Genomic DNA, 14,207 nt, shown 5'->3' on the forward strand with positions numbered 1-14,207 from the left:
TTTTTAATCGCTTTTTTTCAAACTGGTACCGTTTCTACTGCGAGAATAAAAGCGATTTTTAATTGGTTATTTCTTTCCAGTAGAAACAGGCCCTAAAATTAGGAGTCATTCATTTAAATTGGACATTTCAAGCCTAAGTTATTGGAAAGTGAAAGTACAGTACTCTTAAGGGTCAAGATAAACATGATTTTGAGTAATTGCCTTTCAAATTATTTGTGCATACATTGTTTAATAGAATGAACTATGAAAAATAACATTAAATAAACAATTTGTTAACCACTTCCAGAACTAATACTTTGGGACATGATTAACAAGACATTAAACTGTTGATCTATAGTGAAAAACAATTGGATTTTTAGGCAATTTTTTGAGCTCCCATATTTTATAGCTCATTTACTCAATACTGGACTGTGCGACAACTTAACCATTTTGCCACAACATGCCTCATATGTGTTAAAAAAAACTTATCATTTGATAACACTGCTTGCAAGATGAGGATCTGATACAGTATTCATGGTCATTACATTATTATTATTATTTATATATAATTTCTATATTATTAATTTGAAAGATAATATTTTAATGAGCAATTTGTGACAGGATAAATTTCATCAATAAATTATGTTGTTAGATTTGTAAAAATCTGCTACTAAACACACCAATTTCTCTAAACTTGTTTGTATACTTTACTTATCAGTGCCCTTCAAAGCATTATTTCTTTTAATGCATTACAAATTACTTAAAGGTAAGTGAAAAAAATCGTAGTGCTTTCATGTGTTCATGCTTTTCATGTGATTATCCTACATAAAAAAATCATTCTGGGAAGCATTCTTAATCATACATGATCATTCAACTTATAGACCAATTATATATACCAAATATTATTATATAAAACAGTGGCAGATCCAGCAATTCAACATAGAAAGAGGCAGATCCAGCAAATCAGGATAGAGGGGTCCCAAGAAGGGACACTTACAGATTGAAGTTCCAAACTACATCAGCCCCACCAAGGTTGGGGCTAAGATATGATATTTTATGGCTACAGTATTGCACCTTAGATGGCTGGAAACATCACTCCCAGACACACATTTAATAAAGTTCTTTTTTCTCCATGTTTCCATATCTAATAAAATTTAGGGTGCCCGCACTGGCCTGGCTTGGATGCACCAGTAAAAGATAGTGTGAATAACAGCAAATTATCACTCATAAAGGTTATTGTCAGATGTGGCGGATCAAGGAATTTGAAATAGAGGGGGCCCAGGGGTATACTATGTTACCCCAACATGGTTGGGGCTGAGGCAAGAAAATTAATGATTATGGTGCCTCTAGATGGCTCGAAAAAGCACCCCCAGACTTAAGATTTGCATATAATTTTCTCATTATCTCCTTTTTTCACACTTCAAAAAATTCAAGGGGGACCCGGGCCAGCTCTCCGGGCCAGCTCCCCAATCCCACCACTGAATCCGCCAGCGATCATTATGGATTATAATAGTAAAGCATAGAAACTAGGACAATTGTGCATTCTAATTCATTTAGTGTTTGAATTTGAAAACAATACATTTTGATGTACAGTAAGTCTACGAGCGACTGTTATCTTGAAAGACTTTTCTAAGTGTGGATATCAAAGGTTGAATTAATGTTTTACCACAGTAAAGATTCAGTGACTTTGGTTCGGATAACTTGCGCTGTAAAGGTTGAATCAAGTGCATTTCTGGAGTCATTCCAAGTTGAAACTGAGAATAAAAATAGGAAAGAATTAAAGGGTATTGGAATTGTAAATGTTATTTTATATGATTTTAATTGTTGTTCACTTAAGTAATGGCAGGATGTTGTGAGGGGGACCTTTGCAGATTAAACCTCAATCCAGAAGTTGCTGCTGATCCTGGTCTTGCAGGACACACCAACCTTACAGCTAACTGTACAGCTTTTTAACAGTCTATTGCCACCCTGACTCTTGCACAACTTTTGTCCACGCATCGACGCGGAAAGCGTCGTGGCAAAGTGCACTATTTTGGTGGAGCCGTGTTTGCGGCCTGTTCGCACCCTGACACGTATAAGTTCCGCACTGTCTATGCAATGCGTGGCCAAAAATGCGCCACATTGGCATGCAATGACACGTAATGGCACTACTTGTTTACGCGTAGGTCATGGAGGAACTATTTCCTCCATGCATAGGTTAAGTATTGTTCGTGCATTGTTCACGTCTAACGTACCGCATTGTCCCACATTGTCACGCACAACACACATAGTTCATGCTGATTAAAAATAGGGGATTAATTTTAATAACAATATAAAGGATAGCATCAGCAATACAATTATGCAAGTTTCCTTCCAATTAAAAACCACTTTACTATGGCTCCAAATAAACAAATGTCTTATTATTTTAATTAGAGACCAAAGGCTGCTAAAAACAATGGAAACCCTGATCCCAAATGTGGTCTTAAATTGGGAAGCCTGTACTCAATATATTTCTATTATCATTATTACAATTATTGCATATTATATATTATTTATTACTGCTTTTGAACTCAATATCAACATAACTTGACATCTCTTAATATATACAAAAATGAAAAGTAATGATAAAGAGTCCAGTTCAGTCGCCACAGTCAAAAAGCATTTTGTAGTAAGACCTAAACATTTCTTTCCTAAAATCACGATCTTATATTATATAATTTGTGACAAAATCCAGTTGATATATCAATTTGCACGAGAATAAGCTTGCAAATATTGACTGAGTGGTTAAAACTTACATTTGAAAAAGCTTCATATATCATCCTAAATGGCCACTGTTTCTCATTATGGTACACCCCACGGTTGCCATGGATAACAGAGACACCATGGTCGTTGATCCGTAGGCAATTGTTTGAGTACATACAGTGATCAGGACGAAAATTCCACTCACATGGATATACAAATACACGATCTGAAAAAGATATGCAAACAGATTTTGTAAAATGTTAAGAATTTAAGCAACTCAACATCAAATGTTTTGATATGGTATAGTTCTATTAGACTTGAAGCTCACATCTTCGTGTCTTGTATTCAACAACAAAAAAATTAATTGCAGTTCACCTTTCATCACAATATGGGTCAAAGATCGCGTGTCTTGTCAGCTGTATTTTTTGACTATTTACCTCTGAACTTTCCTTAAGAGACAAAGATGAAAGACAAATTTTTTTGATGCTTAAAATCGCTAGCCAGCGGCTTACGAGAACAATGCACAGTAATGTATTTCCAGTAGCCTTAACAATAAATCAGCACTTGTAATACACACCTCCTCACCTCACCTGTCCTCTTCGTGCCATGAGACACATAAGGCCATAACACTGTATACAAACCTACTACCTACTACCAATTCTTGCACATTGAATAATGTTAGTATTTGGCATCCAATAATTTTTCTCTGATAATGATATATTATTTATTGACCAGTGTCACTAGAGCTTCTGTAAATCATGTTCAAAGTGCTGGAGAATGGAGAAGCAACACTGGTTTATTCTGCTGTCTTCTCTTTGTTCCTTCAGTTGTTTCCCCTTGTTTAGTTTAAGATATTTCTCGGTTTTTGTCTTTTCAAGACTACACTTTTCAAGTGCATAGACTGTTTCAGTAATATGCGCTACACAAGTACACAGATATCATTAGTACAATTTTTTCAAGAGTGAATTATTCTGAAAATACAGTAGAAGAAAACGAATGCACAAATATTAAGTATTATACAGTATGTGGCAAAGACAAGCCAAACCAATCACTCGTCGCAAATCGTGTTTTAAAGAAAATGGCCAAAACATCCTGGAATGTTAAATTTTTAAAAATCTATTTTATTGCACTAAACTAATCTTTACATATCTATACATCATTCTATGCTGTCATTTTCAATGTTAACACAACACTTTTTAAGGATTTGATGATAGTTTCTGCATGAGAAATGCTTAAAATCATAAACTTTGAAGGCTGATTTCTCATATATTGTTCTTTAAACAGCTGTATGTTTTAACACTTGTAACTTCATAAGGAAATGTCCGATTTGAATGATTTTTTTACCATTTTATAGCTATTATTTTACTATCTAACTCTGTATTAATAACTCAAAATCGATTTTTGCGACGAGTGACTGGTTTGGCTTGTCTTTGCCACATATGTTAATATAGTATAATCTCACCTGGATGAAAATGAAATAAAATATTAATTAAGTCTTGATCACCCCAGGTAATCTTAAGTTTATATTCACGGTATATAGGCACTATTTTCTCCGTCCACCCAAATGAGCGCATCCTTGTCAGATTCATAAGCATGACTCCTGAATTCAGCCCAGTCATGCCGTAATATGGATGCCTTGCAAAGCGGTTGTACCAGCCGATATTTTTTATTTCATGTTCAGGTGCTAGGGCAGCTAATTGAGTTGAATTGAATTCTTTGAAGAATGACCAAATGGATTCTAGCGGGCGAATAAAAAGGATGTCAGTATCCACGTACAATAGTGAATCAACATCAGTGAGAACATCCTGGAATAAAGAGGAAATATTTCTTAAAATATGCAGTACAATACATTTAACATTTGCATCCTACCAGTACACATTAACCAGAAAACGTCTACAGCCCTGCTTAGACTATCAAAATTTATTTGACAAAAACATGTCAAATGCTTATATGGTGATGATGACATCACATCATGACTATATATGGGCATAAAACAGTTTTTTGTTAAAGAAAATTTGATAATCTGGACAGAAATTTATAAAAACTCTGGGTCACTATTAATTTGTTTGGTTTTTATGGTGGGTTACAACTACTGTAGAGTATTGGTTACTATGGAGTACCTCTACTTTATGGAACAAACTACCTACAGTAGATCTTGTTTCCCCAAGCCTACAGTAAGAAGGCATTCAGACATGCCATAAAACAAACTTTTAATTTCTCCTAGTCTTTAATTTTCCCTTTGTTTGGAGTCTTTCTTGACTAAAGGTTTGCAATGCCTGTCATTGCTATTGAAGAACTTTTCTGAGCATTAAAAAAAAAAAAAAAAAAAAAAAAACCTTGGGACATATTGGAAAATACCGCATATGCTTCTTGGGTTGATAACTTTACAAATAAGATTTTTCATTTTTCATTATTCAAAACAAATCAAATAGGCTAGACCACGGGTGGGCATTAAAATTGGTCAGAGGACCAAACTTTTGGTTCAACTCAAGGGCCACTCCCAAACTTTGATGTTTCACTGGACTTCCGAAAAACTTCATACACTGTTTTATGGCCACTTTATGCTCAATTTTACTAATACTTGCCAGGCCACAAAAAAAACAAGGTGTTTTCTAGCCAAAGATGGTTGGCAGGCCGCACACATAGGTTTTTAATTAATTTTCGCGGGCCACAAAAAAATCACAGGCTGACTGCACTTTTCCCACCTATGGGCTAGACTAAGGGTCAACAATCAATCAATCATCAGGCTGTTTCACCCACTGCTGTGCAAAGCCCTCTCTCAGCACTTTCCATTATTTTCTGTCCGCAACACTTGCTCAGTTTATTGTTTCTATGTATGTGGTGATATCATCTTTCCACCTTTTTTGTCTATTTTTTTTTTCGGACAGTAAGGGTTTTAAATAGGCATAGGCCTACAGTAGTTACAATACTGTATATTTAAGCAGCATTCTTACAGGTAGAAACAGTCTCTGTGTTGCACAGGTTTTGAATACTTTCTTCCATTCCTCTGGATTCTCACCCTCTGGAAACTGAATTGAGTGAAGAGTAAATTCCATCTTTGCTTGGAAGGCAGCAGGCCAAGTCGTTAGCTGAAATTAATAATTACAGTATTATAAAAAATAATACTCAAACATAATAAGATTAATAAAATATAAATTAATTCTTTCCAAACTGATTTTAGAAAATTATCAATTTGAAGTGAGCATTTAATTAAATAGATGAAAAAAGTTGAAAATTACATACAATATAAATGCAAGAAATTTTAAAGAAATACCAACTTCACATAAATATAATCTTGGCCTTTTTTAAAATTTGTTGTTTTAGGTCCAAGGCCAAGGATGCCAAACAGCAAAATCAATCACTTTTCCAAGTGATAAATCTCTTTACAAGACAACCATACCTATTATTAGGTTGAGACAGTGAAGTTGTTTTTGTTCCTAACAAAAAATTCTGTTACCATGACAGGAATAGACCTTTCTGCTATGCCCCACCCATGAATATTTTTTCTAAGGTCCCACTATATAAAAACATATGCAAACATGCGTTTTTGGGATAACACATGTGTTTGTGAGACATGCGGGTATTCCTGGTCCTGTTCTGATTGGTCAGTTGTTAAGTTTGATTGACACTCAGGAAAGTTCCATTGAACCCCAGACCCTGGGAATTAAAAGCAAGCATCCTAACTCCATTCCTTTAACTACAAAACAACCAATAGTTAGTGTAATATCAAACTGATGCATTGTCAACATTTTGAGTGAAAAAGTGCATACTTTATAAATATATGGTTTATTTTGTGTGATCACAAATTGGCTCAATTTTTTCAGCTAATTATTAATTTTAAAACATTAAAATTTCAGTTGTCTGACATTTTCTAAACATGAGTAAGTTAAATTATAGTGAGGTTTCAGGGGTTTTCAAATGTCACGAGTTTAAAAAAATCAAAAATATTACTATATAATCAGTAAAATTAGCAGTCTTGCATGTTTAAAACAAAAATTTAATTACAGGTATTATTAAAAAATCCATTAAATGAGTTTTTTTTAGTATATTTTAATTAATTTTTTAGAACTGCATGAATGAGATTAAGAATGACCAGGGCAATTTTTCCCAAAAAACAGAAAAATATGGTCACAACAAGCACACGTAAAAAGAATTATTGGCAAAACTACTCAACACTGGTTTATCAATACATCATCGCAGATGTTCACAGCTCAGGCCAATTGTATTTTCAAAATACTGTAAGCAGATGAACATGAGCTTTTAAAATCATGAACTCATCGAACACTATAATAATGACACAACACGATCATTCTTTATGGTGATTTTTATAGGCAGTGGCAACTATGACAACAGTCTTAAGTCAATTCCTAATTCTGATGGATGTTAACTGTCCTAATCAAATTCAACATGCAATCCAAATTAGGAACTGATTTAAGACTAGTGTAACAATATCCACTGCCATTATGCATACAATTGCAAATTAATACTATGTTAATTTACCATTTTTGCTAGTCCTGGCTTCAAATCTTCTTCTGCAAATATATGGAAATAAAGTTTCTGTTGTGTATTAATGATAGCAGTTTTCAACATAACAAGTGTCTCCTCCGACCTATCACCACAACACACAACAGCAAGGTGGATTCTAAAGGAAAGCAAAGCAAACAAATTTTACATTATGAAGTCAAAGTAAAAGTCAATGTAACTTTATTGTCAATAATACAAGGTCAAATTAAAATTTGATTTCCTTCATTACAAAAATGGAAGGCACACAAAAAGGTAAAAAACAAGTACACATTTTTTTTCGTTGAAGCGGAGGAGCCAAAGGCTTGACCATGCCACTAATATTCAAATTGTAAGTCCCTGTAACTCTTCACAATACTGGTTTTAATAATTCTATAGATTTTGGTGTTGACCGCTAACAGTTTTGCTGTTGATAAAACTGCCTCACAAGGATGAAACTTTGAGGCACTCCGCTTACAACGCTCTTCCAACTCTTTGTCATCTACCAAAAACAAAAGCTTTTTTTAACCATGTATGCCTTTCACACACAATTTGTGTAATTTAAAAAGATGGCTCTGGTGGGGGACACTTATGAATGCTTTGGAAAAATCCAAATAGATGGCATCTGTACCACTTAATTTTTCGTTGTATGCTCTAACCAAGTCAGCCAGACTTTCAAGAAGCTGAGTAATGCACTTGTCAATTGTAGTCCTTGTCCCCCGCTCCCCCCTCCCCGGAACCAGGCCTAGCGGGGAATTATCCGGGGATGTAATCACCTACCGACAGGAAATATTTTGTAGTTCCGGTAAAATAGCCTACTTGAAGGTTTAGCCTGTCTGAATTGGAGAAGCATGTGAGAGCTAGCTCAAGGAGATGAGCTTGCTTGATGGGAGCACTATGCATGCATATCACTAGGCAGGTTTCCATGGAAGTTTGGAAAAGTTACCAAAACACACAGCAATTGCTGAATGCATATGTAGGCTAAGTAAGACCAGACCCAGTCTGACAGCACTTCACCCAAAACCCGGCTACTCTAACATGTAAAATAGCCAGCCCTGCGTACATTCCCGGCAATCAATCGTTCCAGAACTTTTACTACCTGACTTGTCAGAGACATAGGACGGTAATTATTACATGAAGATCTATGCTACAGTAGATCCTTTTTTATATTGTATATTGGTGAAATGTTCACATCCTTCCAACTCTGAGGTATTTTGCCCGAAGAAATATACATTCTGTACCTGTGTGAATGAGTAACAGTAAATACAATATTGTTCAAAGATGAAATATAAACACTCACTTGTGATCATCAATTCTCTTTTTTTTATTACCAACACCTGCTGTCATTTTCTTAACAACTTTTTCTCCTTCATTTACAAGGTTAGCTTTGGGAGGACGATCGCCATCTCCAAGGGGGGCTGGTACTCTAAGTTGCTGAGGATGAATCTTGTCATTTCGGTTTTCCACATGCAGGGCATGAATTGGTTGTGGCTCCAATATTATTGGGTCTGGAAATTTTTTCCAGGGTATATCATGCCCTGGGTAAACATCGTTTGCAGGAATTTTGTTGTTAGCATTTTGCTCTACGTGTCTGGTATTCTTATCAACCTGATCTGCCCTTTCTAAATTAATTTTAGGTTTGTTTTGAACATTATGCTCATAAATATGATCTTGCTCCTCCTGTCGGAGATGCTCTCGATTTGCGACCAAATCCGCAGGTAGGCCTAGGCCTAGTGGTAATCCTGCCTTTCCATGGTCATCCCACAAAGGTGTGTCATCTCGATGGACACCCTTTCCTCCAATGTAAAGCCCATAAAATCCTGCTAGTATGAATAAACCAAATGTACTTATGATGAGTCCAGTTCTACAACGTCTTCGACAACCTCTTGTTCGATAGATATAGAACATGAAGGATATGTGGAGAGAAACAACGGTCCACATTCGTACATTAAATCTAGAAAAATATGAATCTACTAACTACACGTCGTGTACTCCAGTGTATACCTAGTCTCTTATTTTTTATTGTTTTTCTTATTCTGGACAGCGCCACCAACGAGAAAGTTAATTTAGAGACGGAATCCTAAAAAGGTAAGCGTTATATGGGCATGCGCACCAGTTCCGTCAGGTCATGAATAATTAATGATGATAACGCTTACCTCCTCAAAAAAGAAATCGAGTATGGGACGCCAGTTAAAATAGGTATGGCGCGCACTAAGTGCAATAAAGTGTGAATAACAAAAAATTAGGGCCTGGAACCCAGGCTACACTATACCGTATAATGTACTCTATTTTGGTATGTCCAAGAAGTTCAGTAAACTCTGAACTTTAGATAATTGACAGTGTTGTTACGTTTGTGTATATTTTTGCCGACATAGGCCTAGGCCTATGCCACTTACTAAATAAAATAATAAGATTTATACTAAAATAATTATATATTTAATATAGCGATAACTAGGCCTATACATATATATGATTTATATCTGTCTCTTATACACATCTAGATGTGTATAAGAGACAGGATTTATATTTGAACTATAAACTTTGGTTAAAAAAGAAAGATTGGGCGTATTCGACTGGTTCGTTTCGTTGACAAAAAATTTTTGTTGAGTATTATTTTCATTCGACTGGTTCGTAAAATAGACTTCGTTGACAACGAAAATTAACGTAAACCGTGCGTTAATCTGCGTTAAGTTATCCACGTGACCAAAACAAACATGGCCGATTGGTAGGTTTAGAAACAACATTTAGGTTAATATAAATTAGATTAAATTTCAGAAAATAAAAATTATAATATTTACCTACCATGAAGTCAAAAAATAATTGTAGCCTAAAAAAATTCAAAAACTGGATGAAAACATTTCTTTTACAAAAAATCTCTACTGCCACAAGCCGAAGCAATCTTGATTATCGTGGCCGGACGTTTCACCGACATCATTTGGCCGACAGACATTTAATCTACAGACTATCGACCGAAATACCATTATACCAGTTTGCCAACAGGACGATTCGCCGACAGACAATTTGCAGACAGAAAATTCGCCGACATTTTTTGTGAACATGTTAATGGATGGATGTGCCACCAGGTGGTATTTAGATGATTAATTTTCGTGGCCTGACGTTTCACCGACAGAAATTTGGCATATAGACCATCGACCGACTCAAATAGCATTCGCCGACACGAGATATTGCCTACACCATATTTCGCCGAATGCCAGTTTGCCGACAGGGCGTTTCGCCGAAAGCCAATTTGCCGACCAGACAATTTCCCGACAGCGAATTCGCCGACTTTTTTTTTAACATGATGGATGGATGTATCACATAGTTGCATACAGTATTTAGATGATTCACCGACAGACATTTGGCCTACAGACTATTGACTTTGACTGAAATACCATTCGCCGACACGAGATTTTCCCGACACAACGTTTCGCCGAATGTCAGTTTACCGACAGGATTCGCCGACTTTTTTGCGAACATGTCAATGGATGGATGTGTCACAAGTAGCATATTTAGATGATTTATTTTCGGTTATGTGTCCAAAACCTTTATAGTACCGAATAATGTGCACAGCTTACGGATATCAAATGTTAAATTATATTTTGAGCATTGAATTTGAAACTTCCGTATGATAGAGCTAAAAGTTCATAATAACAAGAATTACTAGGCCACTGTTTAAATCGTGAAAGAATTATTGTATTCTGGTACGGTAACGTATTACCATTCTTTATAATAATGGAAAGGCCGTAATAATCCGGGGCGGATGCAGGGGCTGCAACGATGCAATCGCACCCACCCCCTCCAAATTGTGTTAAGAAACATTTTTTCTAGTGTACTTTTGACATGTTCATAGTACCTGTACACTTTTGAGGTATGGGGAGTGCAATTTCCGGGCATACAGAGGTCAATATTCTCAAAATGTTCGCACCTCAGCCCATCCATGGTGGGCCTGAGGTCGTGAGGACTCTCACACACCCCCTACCACCAAATCCTGCATTCGCCCCAGCTGATAAAATTCTACTGTTAAAGCAATGTTTAACTACTACCGTATTACTTGGAGGCCTACATACGTTAATACCGTGAAACCTCTTATTTTTTGCGAACTTTTGATGGGCTTCTTTTTTCGATATGGGCTTTTTCTCGAGGCTACTTTTGTAGCGTGCTACTTTAAGTAACGAGGTGGGTGGGGGAGGGGAGGGTTCTTTTCAAAACGAATGCTGTAAATTTTGTGAATTCGTACTATGAAACAATAAATATAACATCAATCTGTATCATGGAGTGTATTTAACTGGCATTAAATCACCAAAACTACTGTATAAACCAAGCTTGTTTTCAATTTATTTTGTTTTATGAAATTCATGTACAGTGTAGGCCTATGTACTGTCTCGAAAAAAGCCTATGCTATCTTGAAAAGAAGCCCATGCTTTTTCCGAGGCTAATTTTACAAACTAAAGAGGGGGTTTCAATTCAAGACAGGCTTCATCTCGTGATTAAGTTCATTTAACTTCAAATCAAGATTTTACGGTATTTATGAAATCCCATGGTGAGTGATAGATAAAGCATTAATGGTTAATTGATATTTAGTACAAGTATGACCAAGGAACAGTTAAATTACAAGTAATTTAACTGTTCCCTGGTATGACTGAGTGGTATAATAAAATAGTGTGTGTTTCGAACTACAAACACAAAACTGTGATAAACAGAATTGAGGCAGTGACAAGTGAAAAATTTGTGGTTAAATTATAGATACACTCTGGATATATTTTGTACTTAAAGCAATGAAACATGACACACTTTTTTTACAGGAAATTTTAGTTTTTAATATGCATGTAAATTTTCCAAGTCTTCTCAGAAATAAATCGGTAAATAGTTTGATAATCATCTGTATTGTGATCTATTGTGTCTCTTGTAAATAATGTTCGGACCCTGTCAGACAGCCTCTCTGAGCTATCTGACAGAATGTTTCGTCAAAGTACAGCTTTCTGACAGAGGTTTCATCGACAGTGTCCATTTTTAATTGAAATATGCTCGCCAACAGCTAAATCCACATAATATTTATATCGTCTCTGGACAAATTCAACAATAAAATTAATTCTTCCGACAAACTAAATTTGCCTACCTTAGAAGTGTTGGTCAAGACATTTAATTAGTTAAAGTGACATGGATGATTGTGTATGGTATCGGTGGTATAATATAAATACATTAATATTTCGTCTACACCTATCAAATGTATCCCTGGTGTATATAATTCAGTCCAAAGTTGGCCTACCTAAACAGAAATAGTATCCACAAATAAGCGTACTATTATGTTAAACCAGAACTCAGTAACTTTAATTTATTTCGCAATGCTTCGTTTATACATTAAAGATTATTTCAGTGAATTTGGTATTGTATTAAATCATTAAAGCAGGCCTAACTAGACTTTAAAACTTCTGAGCACGTTGAAATATCTATTCCTCTCACAAGTAGGACTGTATAATCCAATTTAAACACTATCATCAATAATTGAAGTATTTCAAACCATTACTGCTTCTATGAAATGATTGATGACTAATCAGATTTATGTAGATAACGACAAACAAAATTAGTGTAATTATAAACTAAATCATAAAATATCATGACTGGTATTAAGACATAGGCCTAATTATTATTGGCCCAATTTTATTTGGGAAAATTATGTACAGATTATAGGCAACGGCACCCAAAAACACAATATTGTCATACAAAGACGGATTTCGGACAAAGTCCTTGCGACGTGCATTCGTATTGCATTTCGTGGGTGACTTGTTCAGAAGGCTAATTTTTCAGATGGCATACTCTGTTGTTAACCTAGCCTTACATTCATTCACTCCTTTTCTTGCATCTCCATAACGGGTTGCATCTCTCTGCTTATCAAGGATACATGCATATCCTTCATAAAGACGTCTGCGACCCATGATGAACGTCCATGATGAACGAATAGACATTATGATAACATTTTCAGGCCGCTCAGTTTTTATGTACCAATGGTTCATGGAAAAACATGCTTTCATCTTGTCGGCGAATTTAGTTGGCAAACTCAGACGTGCAAGCGAACGTTTGAACGCTTCTTGAAATGAAAGAGAGGGAAAAAAATAATTCTAGCACCGCTTCCGTGTGAAACCAAACTACGATGTTCTCACCAGGACCCATCTATGAAAAACAAACCATTTATCATACTTCAATCTTGTCGGCGAACTCAAAATCAGGATTGAGCCACAATATTTTCAACATATCTCCATTTGAAAAAGACACCGATTTGATGTCATCTCACATTTCATGGCTTCCCAAACAGTGAGTCGCGAAAAAGTACATATTTAGGAACAAACAGTGGTGGCACCAGAGGGGGGGGGGGAGGCTATAGCATAGCAGAGACTGATCATTTGATATCCTATGAGTATAATTACACATAGTGTGGCAGACGAGTACGTTCCGTCGGGGAATAAAACAAATTAAAAAAAATATTTTCACATGTCTGTTCGTTTAGCAACCATATCGCCGTCATTGACCTGTTTGTGTACTGTAAAACTTTTCATCACAATAATAACAAAACGACAACAACAACAACAACAACAACAATAATAATAATAATAATGATAATAATAATAATAATAATAATAATAATAATAATAATAATAATAATAATAATAATAATAATAATAATAATATAACATAAATTCACGTGTCGTTTTATTGTAAGTCATCCGACTACCGTATATATTACTTTTCACATTGAATTAAGCCCATGAAACAACAGATATTCTTCTTCACATTACGTTCAAACATCTATTGGAACCTAAGTCAGCATAACAGTGTCAAGTTTCAAAACAGCGCTTTGACACTATTGTTTTTAAATGTCTGTGCACATCAATGTTATGTATTGAAATTTAAAAAAAGCAAATTTCCCTCCCCCCACCCCCCGCCCGTTTGAAAAATTCTGGATCTGCCCCTGTTCAATGGGACTAATTAAAAATAGGTACCTAAAAGGTACA

At 35.5% G+C, this 14,207-nt stretch overlaps 1 protein-coding gene across 1 annotated transcript; it reads right to left on the minus strand.

The window, feature by feature from the left end:
• Nucleotides 1-343: 343 nt before the first annotated feature.
• Nucleotides 344-9,222, minus strand: LOC117110330 (glucoside xylosyltransferase 1-like). Its single transcript, XM_033253012.1, has 6 exons — nucleotides 8,501-9,222; nucleotides 7,201-7,342; nucleotides 5,655-5,789; nucleotides 4,163-4,505; nucleotides 2,754-2,926; nucleotides 344-1,733 (listed from the first exon to the last, which is right to left on the minus strand). The coding sequence occupies exons 1-6, from the start codon at nucleotides 9,139-9,141 to the stop codon at nucleotides 1,578-1,580; spliced, it is 1,590 nt and encodes a 529-aa protein (XP_033108903.1). The 5' UTR covers nucleotides 9,142-9,222; the 3' UTR covers nucleotides 344-1,577.
• Nucleotides 9,223-14,207: the final 4,985 nt, after the last annotated feature.

This window comes from Anneissia japonica, unplaced genomic scaffold (assembly GCF_011630105.1).
Source record: "Anneissia japonica isolate Jap-2015-1 unplaced genomic scaffold, ASM1163010v1 scaffold5350_len443212_cov192, whole genome shotgun sequence".
Classification (NCBI taxonomy): domain Eukaryota; kingdom Metazoa; phylum Echinodermata; class Crinoidea; order Comatulida; family Comatulidae; genus Anneissia; species Anneissia japonica.